This window comes from Protopterus annectens, chromosome 5.part1 (assembly GCF_019279795.1).
Source record: "Protopterus annectens isolate FY-2018-M chromosome 5.part1, PAN1.0, whole genome shotgun sequence".
Taxonomy (NCBI): Eukaryota; Metazoa; Chordata; order Ceratodontiformes; family Protopteridae; genus Protopterus; species Protopterus annectens.
The window spans coordinates 532,285,173-532,304,501 of record NC_056736.1 but is presented as its reverse complement, the minus strand read 5'-3'; the positions used below and the strand labels follow the sequence as shown (position 1 = coordinate 532,304,501).

General features: G+C 41.1%; 1 protein-coding gene across 3 annotated transcripts in view; it reads right to left on the bottom strand.

The window, feature by feature from the left end:
- Nucleotides 1-19,329, bottom strand: part of ZDHHC23 (zinc finger DHHC-type palmitoyltransferase 23) — a 543,478-nt gene that overhangs the window by 132,930 nt on the left and 391,219 nt on the right. For all 3 annotated transcript variants that reach the window (XM_044073154.1, XM_044073152.1, XM_044073153.1), the window contains exon 3: nucleotides 2,447-3,067. In XM_044073154.1, coding sequence (XP_043929089.1) covers nucleotides 2,447-3,067 — 621 coding nt within the window. The remainder of the gene's footprint in view (nucleotides 1-2,446; nucleotides 3,068-19,329) is intronic.

Genomic DNA, 19,329 nt, shown 5'->3' with positions numbered 1-19,329 from the left:
ACATGGGTGATCTTGAAGGAGACATCCCAAATATTCTGGAGAAACATGAACTCGTGGCAATTATTTATTTATTTTATTTTACATTTATTTTACATTTGTTGACCGGGCTAGTCTAACTGGAATAAAATCCATTTTCAGTAGAGGCCCGGGGAGAAAAGCTCCAGCACAGAAAATTTTATACAGTAAAAAATAATAAGTTCAAAGCAGAATAACAGTAGTAAAATAGCTCTAAACAGTTACAGCCATTCACATACACAATATATGACTGTAATAAATTGTTTCAAATTCAAAGAATTATAATAATAATTAAAAAGGGTCAAGCAGAATACAGACATACTGATTAGGTTCAGTTGACATTACAAGGATACCTAGGTTGTGCTGAGGTGATATGCAATGCAATAGAAATAAAAACAAATTAATAGTTTTCAATTGGTAGCAGGATAACAGAAAGTATATACTGTTGATAAATTATAGAAATGTATCATATGATACAGTGAGATAAAGGTATATAGGAAGCAGCAAGAGTATGTAAATTAATGCTGAACTCTTTTAGAAAGCCTTGACTAAACTACTACTGTTCAATTAAACGTGCACTGGAACTTAGAAAATTGCCACATTGTTTACATGACTAATTGTATTTTATTTTATTTATTTCTACAAATTGGTTTTAAATACCATTTTAAATCATTTGAAATTTAAGTGTATATTTTGTTTCCATCATCATATATATATTTTTATTTTTTTCTGGTTCTCTTTTTTCCACTTTATTCAAAATGATGGTAATAACAATACTAACTAATTATACAATTATATAGGTTTTTAGGGTTCTTGTACACAGACCTGAAGAAGTCTAGAAGGACGAAAGCGATCTTTGTTAATAATAGGTTATGAAAATAGAAACTGATTTTTACATACAAAATGTATATGTATATATTTATATATATTTTTTGATCGCAAAATGAACTAAGGTTGATATATTTCCAGCCATGTAGTATATTGCATTGTATAAAATCACAGACTTAATAATCTACTTAATAATTTGGTTAAATAAGATGTACCATTAAAGTACATTAGGGCTATATATTATTATGACAGCTCCTAGGTAGGGCAGGACCAGCTCGAATGTCACACTGATGGGGGAAGGGATGTGAATTTAACATGTATACCAATAACACTTTGTTTTACAGCACAATAAACCACTCCCATGCCTGATAAAAAGTATATATATATTTAGAAAGCTTGTGAGGAAATTATTACTCTATTTTTGTTTTACTTGGATCTCTTGTCTGTGAACTTAATAAAGGATTTTCGACTAGAAACAGACTGCCTGCCTTATTTGGATTACTTTCGAATACTTAGTAATGCTGTAGAATTATATATTTTCTATTATTACTTTTTGACTTGAGTTTACGTTCGCTACTTCTACTACTATTGTCTGATCTGATTAATATACAGTGATTAACTAGAAATATATGGACTGAAAATCTTCCACACAGAGAAGTTTCTTACACTGTTTTGTTTTTAGGCTGAAGATTAACAGTCAAACATATGTATTTATAAAACTGTAAGCCAAGTGAGCCAACAGTGACCATTATTACATTTTTCTGCATTATAGTTAGGAAAGCATATTGTTCAAGCTTGCTATGTGCATTTCTCTTATCACCTATCTTTCTAGTCCATATCCACTGACCATCTCTTGAAAAGGATTTTAGCTCTGTGCATTCTCCACCAATTAAAACAAATATAAAACCTGAGAGACTGTCAGCAGAAAAATAACTTGACCTATTCCATCTGCGAGATATCCCCACCTCCACATCCAACAAGTTACTCAACAATGTAATAAACAAAATGCATGTATAACACACATCTGAATATAACATCGATTATAAAGGTGTAAAAACAGAGCATTATTCCTTGTGCATTTCTGAGACATATTTATAAGGCTTATACTCACTGAACAAGTCTTGCAGTATGAATTATTTCCTAATATTTGTCAAGGACCTACCAATTTCATCTGTCTTTTGTTTCAGCAGTTGGGAAAGGGACTGTATTTTCTTTCCTCTTGGTTTCTGGTGTTCTACAGTTTTTTTTTCTAGTATACTGTCTGGAAGTGGCAAAAAAAGTAACAAAATCCATGTAGTAACCCAATCATAAGACACTGTGTTGCACAATAGCAGTTACTGTAACAGAAAAGCATGAAATCAACCTTTAACAAAAAGAAATGCTTTCAAGTGATGGCAACTGCCATTCACTATTCCTCCCCCTGCAAAAAAGGCTCCTAAATCTTAAATCTGCATTGCTAGTCCAGGATAATAGCATGCTACCCAAAGTCTCAGGGCTATCTAGTTGTTCTTTTGAGACCTGCACTCTAAACCTGTACTGCACACATCTTTAAATATATCTGATGGGTACGAAAAACAGTGAGAGATGACAATAAGGTACCTACCAGACACAGTGATGATCCAATCTGCTTACGCATGCATCACAAATCCTGCAGTGACCTGTTCGAGGTGGTCGTTCCAGTTTACAAACATTGCACCAGTTCTCCATCACAAGTCTGCTGGTACCATTTGATTCTTTATTGTTACTGCTCCATGTTGCTGCTTCCTTTGAAGGTGGCAGAAATCCACTGTTTTTCTTAACAAGATAGCCAGGCCCTTCCTTTGCTTGTGCTAGTGCTATAAGAGTAAGCAGAAGTCCACCAGTGATGAATATCAGTTGCAGAGTTCCTATATTACCTCTCGGGACGACAACACTAACAAACGTGTAGTACATGTAGCCAAGTGAGAACAAGCCTAGGCTAAGGAAGAACAAAGTCTGCCCTTTCTTTCGGTGGGTAAGGTAATAGTACCACAGCACCAGGATAGGCAGTGATACCAGCACAATGGCGGTAAAAAGAATGTGCAAAGCTGCAATGTGCAGGAAAACAGGAAGGAGAAGAAGGGGCGGAAGAATGCTGATGTCAACCTTCTTAGCCCCTGCAAACCATGGAATGCGAAGACGGTCTGATACTGTGGCAGTGACATGTTCCAGAGTTCCTGGCTGCAGTGACTTGCATTTGAACCACCTGTTGAGAAATAAAATCAGTAAACAAGCCATTAGTACTGTGGAAAGTATATAATGCAACCATCTGAAATTAGAGTGTAATAATGCATACTATGAACATATGACTTGGCAGAAGGAAACGTCACAGCAAAAAAATGATATCCAGCAACTCCTACCACATACACAAAACTAAGGGCCTACAACATACACCATGTACGAAGAATTAAGGGGACCACAACTGCTGAAAATTCAATTAGCTTGTAAAAGGTTGAGATGAGAATAAATTCATTGATTAAAGTGAAGTTTTTGGAAATGGAAAAGCAACAGTTAAAACACAACAGACAATAATGACATGGAAGAAGAAGAGGAATGGGTAAACAGGACTCTGAAGCAAACAAACATCAGGACGTGAACAGAGAGGAATTGTGCACCAAGCTACACACTGCTCTTTAAAATTAAGGTGCACATTAACGTGCGATTATGCTACAGTATGAAATTGTAAACTAGTAACAAAGCAAGTAAAATCTCTAAAATGAATGTTCAGTAAACGGGGAATGTAGGATGATTTGCTATTAATGACCTGTCAAAATTCTGACAGCATGAAACACTAACAATATTGGAGGAGACAGGGGAGACTAAATCAAATCAAGAGATTTGTGATGGGGGGCAAAGACTGAATAAAGCTGAGGTGTAAAAATTGGGAAAATTCCAGTTACTATACAGGAGGAAGAAGAAATATTTATTCATTTTACATTTGTTGACCGGGAATATCTGACTGAGCCGAAGCCCTTTTTCAGCAGAGGCCCGGGGAGAAAAGCTCCAGTACATACATACAACATTTAGTCATTGATTACAGATATTCTACAATTGGCATTTTTGCGAGTTTACAGATTACCTTTAGATATTAGATAATACAGTCTAACCCGATATACAGTTTAAAACTACAAGTGATCTGCATCTGAACACCAGAAAAGGGAGCCCACATTATGACAAATACTCTACAAATGTAAAGCTGCAGGATTATGATAAATAACAAAGAACATATATATTCACACAGCAAAAGATACATAGTGATAGACACTATGCAACAAAGAATCACCAAAGGAGTATGGGTGGTAGCTGAAAAGAGAAGATTCAAAACTGATTTAAGAAAATAGCATTTCATGGACAGCAAACTGGGGCCTTGAAAAATATTGCCAGAGGTAGTACAAGACTATAGGTTAATGTAAAGCTCAAAAATTGCTGAGACGCCTGGAAGAAAGGATGGACCAAGGGAGAGGCATTTGCATATGGACTATCTGTAACATTTTAGTGGGCCCGAAGGACCAAAGATAGTTTTAAGGGCACGTCCAATAAAAGGGTATTCTGCAAGACTAGGAAATAATAGGTCTATGAGAAACTGCAAACTAAATGCCATCAAACTGAAACAAGTGCAGAACATGGAGAAACTAATAACTATTCTTAAAGTATAACTCCTTCTCAGATCAGTTTCAGTCTTAAACAATAGCAGAAAGTAACAGAAACCCAACTTTTAAAAGTAATACCAATAGGTTCTGGAAATTGCAAGCTTTAAGTGGCAACACATTAGAGAAGGAACACACACAGCAAATAAGCTACAACAGTGAAACAGGCAGGAGAAAGAACTATATATGAGCACAATGAAAATGAAAGATGTGGGATAAGAACAAAAAGGAAATCATCACAATCATTTAAATTATTTTAAAAATAAAATGCTCCAGAAAAGTAATAAAAAGAAAGCTTTCCCCAGTTCAGTCCCTATTTACGTACTGATTGCTTAATTGTTTACTGAGCTGGCCCTGCTGGATACAGCCAGTTTATAGAGAAGACCTGGTAAGAAAAGTTTACATATTATTGAAACATACAATAAAGTAGAAACACAAATAAAAAATAAGCATACTTTAAACATTCTGCTATTTTCTGTTGCGCATGTCTATAAATGTTACTATTGGCACCATTTATAAGCACATGCAACAGAAGATGACAGTGTATTGTACTACATTACAAAGTTGTGTATATACTACATACATTAAGGCATGTGCAAAAAACAGGTTGATCCTCACTGAAAAGTAAATTAAACGTATCCTGTTTGACAAAGAAAGCTCAGGAAAGTACAGTGACAGCTCACCTGCTTCTCCTGCTACTGGAAATTTAGATCTATTACACCAAGCTGATAGCTGAAACTAGGGATTATTATGGTCAACGTTTTTTCTGATATTTCTTTTAAAAAATGTCAGCACAGTTGTAACACATCCTAACTGCAAAATGGGCGCACTGTATCTAACAAAACAGTTCTTGACCAGACTCCAGACCTGCTGTAGCTCATACTCTAGCACTATCTAAAGTGGCTTCTTCACTTGTAGTCAATTTACTCTTTCATGAACATCAGCTGCCCAAAATACAAAACAATACGGAAGACTACGCCAATCGCATTTTTTTCACAGGAAATCACAGCCAGTGAGATTCCCAAGTGGGTTCCAGTAGTAAAAATGGATGCTGATACTAGGACCAAAGAGACTTCCGATACAATTAATCTTTCTTAGTCTTGCAAGAGGTATCATAAGAATCATGGATATCATGAGACCCAAAATCTTGAGGTATTCCCTCACTGAGACAGAAGTCTAAGTGGAAACCCTTGGAATATATCTAAATACAGATTTATATTTTCATGTGGAAGAAAAGCTCTTTGCACTGAGGTCTCTAGCAGCCACCCCAGGAAAAATTCCTGTGTGATGGAGGCAAAAAAAACCTTCTGAATGCTCTTTTGGAATCCCAGCCCAGTAGGACATCTCTTAACTAAGTGAGAGACTCCTGACACTTTGAAAAACATAATGTAGCCTACAATGGTCTATGACAGGAGCTAGACACTTTGTGAAAACTACTGGAGCAGTAGATAGCCCAAAGTGTAAGGCCGAGAACTGATAATGTGATTAAAACAAATAAAATTTTAAGAAACACCTGAAATCTGGATGAATATGAATAGTACAGTTGTGTAAAATCGTACCATAATAGTGGATATCCTTCTCTTCACTGTTGCAGTATTCATTACAATAGCGATCCCCTGCCAAAGGCAGCCTGATGTCCAGCCAGTATACCAAAGCCTTTAGGTTACTTTTTCACACGTCAGATATATGCTCCTCGCGTAGCGTAGGGCATAAAGGTGACAGCTGGAAGTACCATCCTCAGAAGTGAGAGCCCCAGTAGAAATGCCAGTCCAAGGAATAGAGAGGTAATCAGTACATCCAGAAGGGAAATGGACCAGGGGGTGGAGGAAAGGAGTAAATTCTGTAACAGTGAAGAGAAGGATAACTACTGTTATGGTAAAATTTTACAAAACTGTACTATGTCCTTCCATTTCACTGCTGCAGTATTCATTACAAGACAGAGAGTGCCAAAGCTCAGGAAGAGGAAGAACCAACAGAGTTCTCTAGGAAACCAAACATACATACCTTAGCAAAACCATCTCTAGCTCTGAAGATTCCATCCACCTTGTAGTGCTTAGAAAATGTATGCACAGAAGTCCAGGTAGCTGCCTCAAGAATAGAGTTAGTATCCAAATGCTTGAAGAAACACCAGAAGATGCCACAGCTCTAGTAGAATGAGACTTAACAGAAGAAGGAAGGCTCCTACCATGAAAGGAATAACAAAAAGAAATGGCCTTAGAAATCCAAGAAGAAAGTGTTTGCTTGGACACAGCCAATCCTAAGGACATAGAATGAAAGGAAACAGAGATGATCAGACTTATGAAAAGTCTTAGTCTTATCTAAATAAAATCTGAGTTGTCTGCACATCTAATGTGTGCAGCACCTACTCAATGGCAGACTGCAAAGAAGGGAAAACAATGGATAAACAAACAGACTAAGACAACTCATTTGCCACCTTGGGCATAAAAGGATTAGTACAAAGGGTCACCCTATCCTTAGGAACCACCACAAAAGGAGGACAAGCCAAAAGGGCTTGAAGGTCAGGCTTGAAGGTCAGACACACGTCTAGCAGAAGTAAGGTCTAACAAAAGCACAGTCTTCTAAGAGCAATGTTGCAAGGAAGCTGAGGCTGCAGGCTTAAAAGAAGCCTGGGTCAATTTTTCTACAACAAAATTAATATCCTAGGGAGGAGGAACAGGCTTCCTGGGAGCCCTAATATGAAGGACACCTTTAATGAATTGTTTAGCTTCAAATCTAGAAGCTAAACAAGGAGATAAAGGCAGACAAGCAGAGATAGCCGATAAGAAGGCCTTAATAGAGGAATAGGTCAAACCAGCACTGAGCAATTCAAACAAATAAGAGAGAACCAAAGGAATATCCGCAGTAAGTGGCTCCAGGTTATGAGAGAGACAGCAAAGAGAAAACCTCTTCCATTTGGATATGTAGAATTTCCTAGTTGTGGGTTTCCTGGCCTCCTGCAGGACCCCAAGCACGTCCTCAGAAAAAAAGGTGTCTATGTGGAATCAAAACCCTATCACCCACAATGCCAGCTGAAGAGTGGACAGGTGGGGATGGATGAGAAATCCCTTGTCTTGTATGAGTAGGTCTACCCTGTGAGGTAACTTGTGATGATTTCCCTTGGCTAAATACAGAAGAGAGGAATAATACAGTCTCTGTCATAAGGGAGTCACTAACAAGATTTGGGGAGCATCCTGTTGTATTTTGAACTGGACGTTTGGAATGAGGGGAAGGGGAGGAAAGCATAAAAAAATCACATTCCAAGAAAGGGAGAGTGTGTCCACCTTTCAAACCAGAGGACCTCGGACTCTGGTACAAAATAGATGAAGCTGTCTATTCAGAGGGGAGGCAAAATAATCCATTTGAGGAATACCCCCACTGGTGGACTATGCCCAGAACCACATCCCTGTCAAGCATCCATTTGTAGGATTGCATTATGGACCTGCTCAGAGAGTCTGCCACAATGTTTTGACCTGAAGGAATGTATACTGCCTGAAAAGTCACTCGAAACCAGATAGCTAGTTCCCACACGAAGAGTGGCAACCAGCAAATGAAATAAACAAGGAGGGATAAGGTCTTGACATACCACATCACTGTGGTATTGTCAGTAAACACCTTGAGAGATCCTCTGGGGGGGGGGGGTGAAAAGCCTGAAGAGCCAGCAGAAGAGCTCTCATCTCCTTGACGTTAATGTGCTCTTTCTTTTGAGGAGGCAAACATACTCCCTGCACCTTTAGGGAGCTGAAAGCTACTCTCCGTCCAACATTTGAGGCATCTGTGAACAGCTTCTGAGAGGGAAGAGGTGGATAAAAAGGGAGAGTTGGACTGAGAATCAACTGCTGAATCTACCACTGAAGTTCCTGTGTGAGACATGGAAGAACAGGAACTAAAAAAATGAGTGGATAAGAATGCTGAAGCTAAACTGACTTTAGAAACCACTGAAGTTTTCTCATGTGGAGTTGGCAAAAGGGAGAATAGGAATAGTGGGAAGCCATGAACCCTAGAGCTCTCAGAAATTATCTTGCTGTTATTGAGGTCAGAGGAAGAAGGGAATGAAAAATGAAAAAAAAGTTATGTTCTTATTATAATGTTCCATCTGTGTTGTCGATCTTCATTCATTCTTGACTGATGGATTCGGTTCTGACCTCTCGGAATCGACTCAGCCGTTATACATAGCTCGCGCCAGCCAAAAACTCTCGAGCTAACGCTCTACCCACAATACCCCTCTTCCCATTACCTCTGATCGAGTTTGCATTGTAGTGAAGAAAATATAGAAATCTTCTCTAAGGTATAACCCTATAACATCCCTGGACTAGGTCCAAACCTCCAGGACACTTTTGGAGGGAGTAGGAGGGGTGGGATGTCAAGAATGAATGAAGATCGACAACACAGATGGAACGTTATGATTAATCTGATGTTGTCAATCTTCAGTCATTCTTGACTGATGGGACAGATTCCCCAGCTACTTTAGATCCTGGGCAGCTCTAAGGAAGGATATTCCTGAGCACTGTAGAGCCAAAAGATGCTCTTCCCCTCAAGACCATGTCTAATCTGTAATTGGTGATAAAGGTACATGGAGTTGCCCAAGTTGCAGCTGCACTTATGTCTTCCATAGAAGCCTTGGAATGAAAGACCACTGAAGTGGAAACAGACCTGGTAGAATGAGCTCTAACTGTAGTAGACAGTTTGTTCTGATTGTACATACAGGTAATACAGTCTTCTAAGCCGTTTTGATATGGTGACCTTTGATACAGGTTTGCCCAATCTGGGTCCTGAAAAGGACAGAAATAGTTGATCTGATTTTCTAGAAGATTTCATTCCATCCAAGTAAAAACATAATTGTCTGTGGACATCTAACAAGTGTAAGCAGTACTCTCCTTTCTTCACAAAATTTGCGAAGCAGACTGGTTAAGTCTATGGACTGGTTGATATTAGATTCTGATACCACTTTGGGAAGGAAGGTGTGATTGGCTCTGAGTGATACTCTTTCTTTATGAAAAATGATATAGGGATGATTCACACATAAAGCTTGTAACTCTGAAATTCTCCTAGCAGACGTGATAGCTACTAGGAACAGGGTATTCCAAGATAAAAACTTGAGGTCACAAGTAGCTGCTGGCTCAAATAGCTGTCAAACTAGATACTAAGACTAAGGTCAAATCCTATGGTGCTACAGGATCTTTGAATGGGGGGATTAAATGCAGAGTGCCTTTAACAAAATTTTACATAAACAATGACACATCAATGAACGGTCATCAAAACTGGTATGAAAATTTTAAATGGAAGTCAAATGAACCTTAATTGTGAATGTACAGGGCTCCCCTCTTCAAACAGAGTAGCTAAATATTCCATGACCTTATCAAATGATTCTGAGAAAGGGTCTATTTAATTTGCACATGCCCAAATTGAAAATCTTTTCCATTTGCTTAGATAAAGCTTCCTGGTGGATGGTTTATGGGAGGCTAGAAGTATCTTTTGTACTGGAGAGGACAAGTTATTCTGCCTGGCAATTACTGGAATTGGAGAAACCAAGCTGTCAACTTGAGATTTGGAAGATTGGAATGCACCAGGCCCCAAGGGTGAGACAGCAGATCTGGAACTGGATCCAGAGTCCAAGGGCAGTGAACCAGATGAGGCCAAAGAAAAGGGAACAAGACCTGGCGGGGCCAATAAGGTGCAATGAGAATCACTCTGCTTCTTAACCTTTGGGCTTTCTTCAGTAACTGGAGGAATCAGTAGAATATGGGAAAATCATACAGAAGTCCTGGGGGCCAATTGAACAGAAGTGTGTCTCTCGGGGAGTCCCCATTAGGGGGAATTAGGGCAAAGTAGCTGCTGCATTTGTTGTTTATGGTAGAGGCGAACAGGTCACAGCATGTCTGACCCCACTGACAAAAGATCATAGTTGTTATGTTGAGATTGAAAGACCACTCATGAGGCAGGAGGATACATCTGCTCAGTTTGTCTGCAATAATGGTGGAATTCTCCAGGATATACATTACTATCAGAAAGCAGTTGGAAGCGATAGCCCATTGCCAAATCCTTAGGGCTTCCCATCAGAGGGTAGAATCTGGTTCCTCCCTGTTTGTTGATATACCAGACTACGGGACTTGTTGCCTGACTGGAATGCAACTGTCCCCGAAGGAAGGACAGACTGGAATGCTTGCAATGCTTAAAACACTGCCCTCAATTCTAGGATACTGATGTGCAAATTGGCCTCTTCCTGGGACCAAGTGCCTTGAACAGCCTTTTCCCAGATAATGCCCCCCCCCATCTGGGAAGTGTATGTCACTATGGCCTTGGGCTGAAAAGAGGAAAAGGTACAACCCCCCCCCCCCAGAGATTCTTTTCTGGCCTCATCCACCAAGATAAATCCTTTTTGCAGAGATTTGTTATTAGGACTGGATGGGACATGGGATGTGTTAGAATTGACCACTGTGACTCCAAGAGCCATTGGAGCAGGCTCGTGTGGTACCTTGTTAGGGGTACTAACGTTATAGCTGCTGGCATGGTTCCCAAAGCTTGTAGTACCAGACGAGCAGGAGCTTTGTTTTGGGAAATGATTAGTTGAACTTGAGATCTTAGCCTCAACAGCCTGTGGAGCAGTAGGGAGACTACACAGGACACTGTATCTAATCTTGCTCCGATGAACTTCATATCCTGCGTGGGAGTCAATTGTGACTTTTCCTTGTTGACTGAAATGCCTAGTGTTTCGGCAAGATGTAGAATGAAATCTATTGCATAAAGCAGTAGATGCCTGGAGGGGGGCAGAGAGGAGCCAGTCATCTAGATATGGAAACACCAGGCATCCTTGTAGTCTCAAATGAGCTGCCATGACTGCCAAGCATTTGGTGTACACCCTGGGGGGCTGTGGTGAGACTGAAGGGCTGTGCTCGAAATAGGTAATGACTGGCTCCTAGCCAGAAGTGGAGATATCTTCTGGAACGCTTGCCCATCTTTATGTGGTAATACACATCCTGAAGATCTATACAGCACATCCAACTGTCCTTCTCTAGAAAGGGAAGGGGTAGACTGAACTGTGACCATCCAGAATTTTGTCTGTTGTACAAATTTGTTCAATAGGCTGAGATCCAGGATTGGTCTCTAGTCTCGTCTTTTTTTGCACTAACAAGAATCTTGAGTAGAATCTGGATTCTATTTGGTCTGGTGGGACTTACTTGGATGACTCTTTTTCTAAAGCAGCTTTTGAATCTTTAACTGCTGCTAGATCCCTTTGACTGGATGGAACATCGGGGATTTGCTTTTGGGGTTTTGGCAAAAGATTGAAGGAGATGTGGTAACCTCTGGTAATTATTTTCTGCACCCAGATATCCAAGGTTATTGTAAGCCAGGCTGAAGGTGCCAAGAAATTTAAGGAACTAATAGCGAAGGTCGATGAAGCAAAGACCTGCATTCCAAATCTGTCCATCATCTGGGACTCTCAGGAGGATGGACAGTTGAACTCTCCTTGGCAAATTCCTTTTTGGTGGCTTCTGCCACCACCATGGCATCCACTGCTAGACCCTTTGACCAATGGGACTAATCTTCTGGGCAGAGGCACCGGAAGCTGTTGAAGACGAGGGGAGGCAGAGGGTGAGAGGGGCACTTAGTGATCTAAAAAGGGCAAGTTTTTTTAAACTATTTACTACCACAACATAGGTTCACTTGGAGGACATTTTAAACTTAGCCAATTTCCCTTTTGATGTTTGAATTAACATTTCCTGATTGGTCTGACCTATCCCATGGCTGTTAACTGTATATTAGCCCTAGTGAGAATAAATGTGATCATACTATAGATAATCTGAGGGGACCCATGTAACAGATGCATTTAGGAACTGCCTTTATCCATTAGTAGTATGAGGGGCAATCCTGGAGTACATTTTCTATTACCCATTTTTACATTCAAATTGCATCTGAATATGGATAGGGATGAGCTTTGTTTTACTTGAATGGACAGTCTGTCCTGGAACAGTGGTAGCCTCTGTGATGTATATCCTTCTCTCCACAATATTCAGTTTAGATACATGGACTGAGTATTTCTGATGCCATTTGGCTTGCTGATGTTCTATTAGGTTGGAGGACGCCTTATATGCCAGACATGTCACCCTCTAAGCACTCTGTAGGATACTGAATATAGTGATAAATCTTTGAGGTGGTCCATGCAAGACCTATTGTTTAGGATTTGTATCCTTTTAGTAAGGTAACTCTGTGGGTATTCCAGTGTTGCATGGGTCTGGACAGATACATGCCAAAGTGGGAATTATACAAAATGATTGACCTAATGAGGGCTTTGTAAAGGGGGGACAATAACATCTCTAGATCTAGTCACAATCAATTTGTTTATAAGCTATGCAATATAGAAAGATTTTCTTATGACTCTGGGCACATACTGGTCAAAAGTTAGGTCACTGTACACACAAGTTCCCAAATGCAAAACTGGGTCAATTTTCAGGGGGCATTGTCAATTTGGCAGTTCCCTGGAGTACATGACTTCCCAAAGGATATGACAATGTATTTCTTGGAGTTTAGCTTCAATTCATGATTCTGGCACCAGTTATTGCTTGGGACAAACCTTCCTGCATGATGATTAAACCATTTTGGAATTCATTAACTGCTCCGAGCTTGCAGTCATCTCAAACTTAGTTAGCCAAAGCCCTTTGGTATTTCCCTTTAATTTTGAGATGTATATGCCAAACAGAAAAAGTCTCAGCACTGAACCCTGGGGGACTCCATTGATGACTGGTCTCTTCCCCTATTTTGATCTCCTGCATCCTGTAAGCACACATGTATGCATTCTTTGATTCATTTTCCTGATTGTATTAACCTAACTGTATTACATTATATTCCTTGTATAATACATCACCACTTGTTAGAATGTGTTTTAAATTTGTAGTTTGGAACAGTCTTCTAGTAAGCAATGAAACAAAATGTATGAACCAATAATGACAAAATTACCCATTTCAGAAAATTTCAACCATAAAAGGCCACTCAAACTTCTGTCATTACAATCCACCAGTATCAGTAAATATGCAAAATCTATGCAGAAATAAGTCATCTAATAATTCCACATTAAAGGGATCTGTAACTAATGAAGACGTTGCTGTTAGCAAACAATTTTGTATTTCATTGTTTCATCTACAAATAACGTGCCTGTTGCCCTTGAAGAATAAACTGCCTATGCTACATTAAAAAAATGATAAGCTAGTAATTTTGCAATGGGGAATGGATGGCAAATTGATAACAAACATAGTTACTAGGTAACTCCTCCAAAGGAGGTCATACATAGGACTGCAGCATCCACTCCCTTTAAAGTACAGCACAGCACAGTATCAGCGATCCATCTGCATACTGTGGGAGTAGAACCCACAGCTTTCTGCATCAAAAGCAAGTATACTACCTGTTGTGCTATTAACAATGCAAATGACATAGCATTAAGTAGCAATAAACTTCTCTTCCCCTGAAGCTCTCAGCTCCTTGTAAAATCCACTTGACACATTTAAATCTCTCAACTTCGCAGCACAAAAATCTGGAAAAAGCCAAAATTTATTTGGGGGGCAAAGGCCCAAAACCAGGGACACATTTTAAATATTGCTTGTATAATCTTAGAAAGTTGCTAAAATAAAGTGTTATGTGTTACCATGTGTTTCCTGAAAGATATGAAGGCTGAAACTTAAAGGGCTATCATTCTTTAGTGAATTCATTTCTCACTGATTTGCCAGAAAACCACAAATTTTAAGAGGAACAGACCAAAAGTATGAGCCAAATATTCTGTGCAAATCTGGACAGTTGAGAGCTATGGACTCAACTCTCTGAATCACAAGTGGTGGTATGGATGGAGAATTCAGGCTTTTGTTTGAGCCTGAGTAACACTAACCACCAGGTATACCTATTTTACTTACACCCCCCCCCACACACACACACACACTCAGCATAACCCCTGCAAATAAAAGAGTAAAACTCTCCTTACTTCTGCCAGCACTGACAGAACAGCAGCAGCATAACTCCTGCAACACAGAGCAATAAGAGAACAAGAACACCTAGTTCAGTTAAACTTCCGCACGTGAATCCATGTTAGCGTGAAAACTCCACTAATTTTTCTCGACAGGTCTTGCAGCTGTAAAAGTAGGGGAGGGGGGCTCCCCCTCCCCCTGGCTCTATGGCTCTGGCACCCATGCTTCTGGGGCTGACAAAACCTTATCCCAGTCCGGGGAATAGGCTCTATGAAGTCAGGAGCCTTCCATGCTCGCTGAACGATCAACTTAACTAGGTTGTTAGTGGGCGGGGTCACACAAGAAATAGATGGAGTGGGCACAATAAGTTTGAAAGAACACAGATTCCTCAGAGTATAGCTTTGAGGACTTCCAATCAACCCTCTGTTTCAATATTTCTATGATGTCTCCACAGCAGAGATCTTCAGGGGGTGGCCCCCTTCATCGTAATCTGTGTCCGATTCTTCTGGAGAATCTAGGTGCTTCCTCTTGCATGTCCTCTTACAGAGTGGCTTCTCAGGGGGAGGTTCTGAGGAGGACTCTAAAGAGGAAGAACATGAATGATTTGCAGCTCTTGTGCCCGGTGTCCTGGCATATAAGATTATGACAACTGTGAACCAGGGGATACATAAATATGATACTCCAATGAGAAATGAGCCAGCTGGGAGCCTGGTGAGGCTAGAGCTCTCTCCAGGGTCTGGAAGGCAGGTCCACCTGAAGAGAGATGGGAGCCCGGAACAGAGAAAGACAACCTCGGAACCAGGGTCACACCCCACTCTGATGAATCGCCCTCCAGAATAGGAGCCTGGGAAGGGTCGAAACTGCCATGGTTCCAAGAGCCAAGGAAGGTGCCGTAAGAACAGTCAGAACTGTGGAAATGGCCTGGAACTGACAGCCGAACTACAGTCCCAGGTGTACAATGGATCTGAAGGATCTGAAAACAACAGAGATGACCCCGGTGCTGAGGTAGCTGGTACTGGTAGCACTGAACTGATGGGCTCCAAACCTTAGAAAGAGGTTGAAGGAGGATAAACTGGTGGAGTCCTAGGAGAACAAGCCTCGGCTCCAGAAGGGAGAGAGGACTGTGTAGATGCGGGAAGACCCCTGGCTGCCAAATGTTAGTCCACCAACCCAACTATGTCCACTTCTGAGAAACTCCTGGAGGAATGGATGGACATTCCCGAAGAGGACCCAGGTCCATCAAGAAAGGGGCTGGGGAGCTGACCCAAGAAGGGGTCTATCGAAGGAGAATATCTAGTCCTGGGAACTGCAAGTGTTTCGACTTTCGGCACCATCAGTTGTGTAGAAGGGCATCCTGAACCAAATAAGAAATGGTAGATGTTGGAGCAGAAACTACTGTTGGTGCTGAAGAGGTCGTTGGCACCAAGGTGGTGGTCAGTGCCGAAGTAGTCTGTATTGGTGCAATAACCATCGGAACCAAGGCGGACTGAGCCACTGTTGGAGCAGAAGTCTTTCAGTCAGTCAATTTTGGAATTTTAACTCTTGGTTCCATAGAGGCAGATGGAATTTGTGATTTATAAGACTTTCCTTCTTGTGCCGTAGGTGAGGACGGCATGGAGTGACTTCTCTTTCTTGACTCTATTTTAGCAGATTTAGAAGTCTCAGTCTTAGAAAGGGCTTCATCAAACAGCCCTTTTAACAAGCCTTTTAAAATAAGCTTGTTTCATTATTCTGCTAACGTACGGGCACTAAAGCCCTGACAAATTTTACAAATAATTTCAAAGTGGGGGCGCACAGACAGTAAACGCAGGAAAGATGCACATCTGAATTGGGCATCTTTCTGCAACAATCCTGACATTATTTGAAGCCGGATGTTCCATTTTGTGTCTATGCCATATCCAGTCACACTCAGAGACACACCCAAAGAGGCGAAAAAGGGCGAGAAAAGTTTTTTTTTTTTTTTTTTTTTTACCAGGAATGGTAAAAAAAACACAGGTATACCCAAAAGGGTAATAAAGGAAAAAAGAATATACCAACAATAGTATTTAAGGACTACCTATCAGTAAAGGGAGAAAAAGGGAAAGTAAGTTACATGCGACGGTAACAAGAAATACCGTTAGGTAAAAGGGAGTGGGTAGAAAAGTAACCACAGTCAAACAAACACACGGGAAATAGCAATAGTAATCAAGATGGACTAAACAAGAGTCTATTACAATTAAGTAAAGAAATAACAGTAAATATGAGCACTTAGCTGAGAGTATCAGCTGACGTATCCAATTTTCAGAGCGACAAAAAAGATCTGAGGTAATGGGAACAGGGGTATTGTGGGTAGAGCCTTAGCTCGAGAGTTTTTGTCTGGCATGAGCTATGTATAACAGCCGAGTCGGTTCTGAGAGGTTGGAACTGAACCCATCAGTCAAGAATGAATGAAGAGTGCTATCGCATGGAGAGTTAGGGCCTTAGGAGGAGGCAGGGGATGCCAGCATAGGAACAGTTTGGATTGTGCACCCTGGAAACACATGATCCTGAGAAGGAGTCAGAAAGGACTTTTTATAGTGAATCCCAAGCTCTGCAGAAGGGAGATTGCAAAGTGAAGATTTTGCAACAAGGTCTCTGGAGACCATGCCCGAAACAGGAGGTTGTCCAAGTCAGGAAAAACTTGGACCTCCCTTAGCCTGCAAAAAGCAATCAGAGGAGCAAGGCATTTGGTGAATACCCTTGGTGCAACAGAAAGGCCAAAGCAGAGAACTGAAAAAGCCAGAAAGCAACAGAAAAACATAAATACATCCTGAAAAGGGGATAAATTGGGATATGGTGATAAGCATCCTTGAAATCCAGACACCCCACATAAGCCTGAGGAAGCAAAATGTGGGAACAACCTCTGAAGGGACAACACTCGAAAAGAGTGAACCTTCAGAAATGTATTTAGATGAGAGGTCTAAAACTGGTCTCCAAGTACCCTCTTTCCTGGGTACTAGGAATATTCTGGAGTAAAACCCCCTCTCCATTTTGGAAACTGGAACTTCTTGAATAGTACTCTGAGTCAAGAAACCCTGAAGCACCCCTGGAAAGGAGGACAGCTGTTCCTAAGGGGGGAGGGCAAGAAATTACCATAAAAGGGGGAAGATCATTCCAGTCAAGAGCCATGGACAAGGGTAAGGTGGTCCACACAGCCTATCTAGACCTTGCCAAGGCCTTTGACACCATCCCCCACCCTGGAATCATAGATAAACTTACTAAGCTGGGCATTAATCCCTACGTCACCCAATGGGTTGCTAACTGGCTTACTGATAGAATCCACACTGTAAAAGTAGCCGACTCCAAATCCAACTCCAGACAAGTGACAAGTGGAGTACCTCAGGGTTCAGTCCTGGGACCACTCTTGTTTGGCATCTACTTCTCTGAAGTACAGGCCAACACTAAGGGATTATGGCTAACAAAGTTCTCAGATGACTGCAAACTGGGAGCCATTATTGAATCCCCAAATGATGTGGATACTCTACAAAAGGGCCTTACAGAAACAGATGCTTGGTGCCAGAGCCATGGGCTCAAGCTCAATGCCAAGAAATGTATAGTTATCCCCTTTGGGAAAAAACATGTACCCGTGAATTACCATATAGGTGGCAGTACACTAAACACCGAAAGTGTGATAAGAGACTTAGGGACACAGGTGGACAGTGGTCTCACCTTCAATAGCCACATCGCCACAAGAGTCAGGAAATCCTTCTATGTGGCACACCTCATCACTAAGGGCTTTTCATCCAGAAAAAAGGAGGTCATTGCCCCACTCTACTCATCCCTCATTAGACCCATTATAGAATACAACACCCCGTTTGGTATGTACCTCTCACGACATCTGCAAAAACTTTAAAGGCCGCAGAAATACCTCACTAAAAGAATCACAGGCCTAAAGCAGATGCCCTACGCTGACCGCCTTCAACTCCAGCTATACTCTGTCGCATATCATCTACTCAGAGGAGATCTCTGCTTAACATACAAGGCCATGTCAAACCCAGAGCTGTTGGACATGCTCCACTTAAAGAAATCCCAATCCCTCAGAGCCACATGCTCCAGGGATCTAAACCTTGTCATCACAATAAACAAAACATGCTGGAGGGATAGGTTCCTGACCCAGAGACTCCCCAGACTCTGGAATAGAGTGCCCATACATGTCAAGCAGAGTGCCTCTTTGGCCCTCTTCAAAAGGAACCTTGATGATTGGATGGGAGAAAGGAAATTCATCCCGGGGATCACGTCAGTCACCCTGCTAGACAGGGGTCCAGGGAAGTAAATAATGTGGGAAGAAATAGCCAGGGAATTGTTATGGCTAGGCTTGTATAGGCCCAAGGGCTGATAGCCTAGTACCAACCTATGAACCTATGAAGCAGACCATTAAATACCCTTGGCGGATAAAGGACAGAACCTAGGAGTCCTGAGTAATCTTTAACCAAACAAGAAGAGATAGAGAATGGCAGAGAGAGAGAGAGAGAGAGAGTGTGGCTGGGAAGAATAGGATACTCAGACAGCACCTAGTTTATCAGGAAAAGGAGACTTCTGGGGCATAGAAGTATGAGTAGCTTTAGCAGCAGGAGCCCACTTCCCACCATTGTTGCCCTTGGGAGGAGCATGAGATTGCCTACAAACAAAGGCAGGCTTATTGGGATAATTTCTCTGAAACATAAGGACAGGAGAAACAAAAACATGTTTAAGTTCCTGTAAAGCCTTGACCTTATCCTAAAGAGACAAAGTGGCAGCTGCTTCACCAAATAAGTGTTTATTACTCAGAGGAGCATCCATCAATTTAGCCTTAATATCATCAGGCAAAGGTTGAAGACAAAGCTAAGAATATCCCATCAGAGACCCAAAATCAGCAG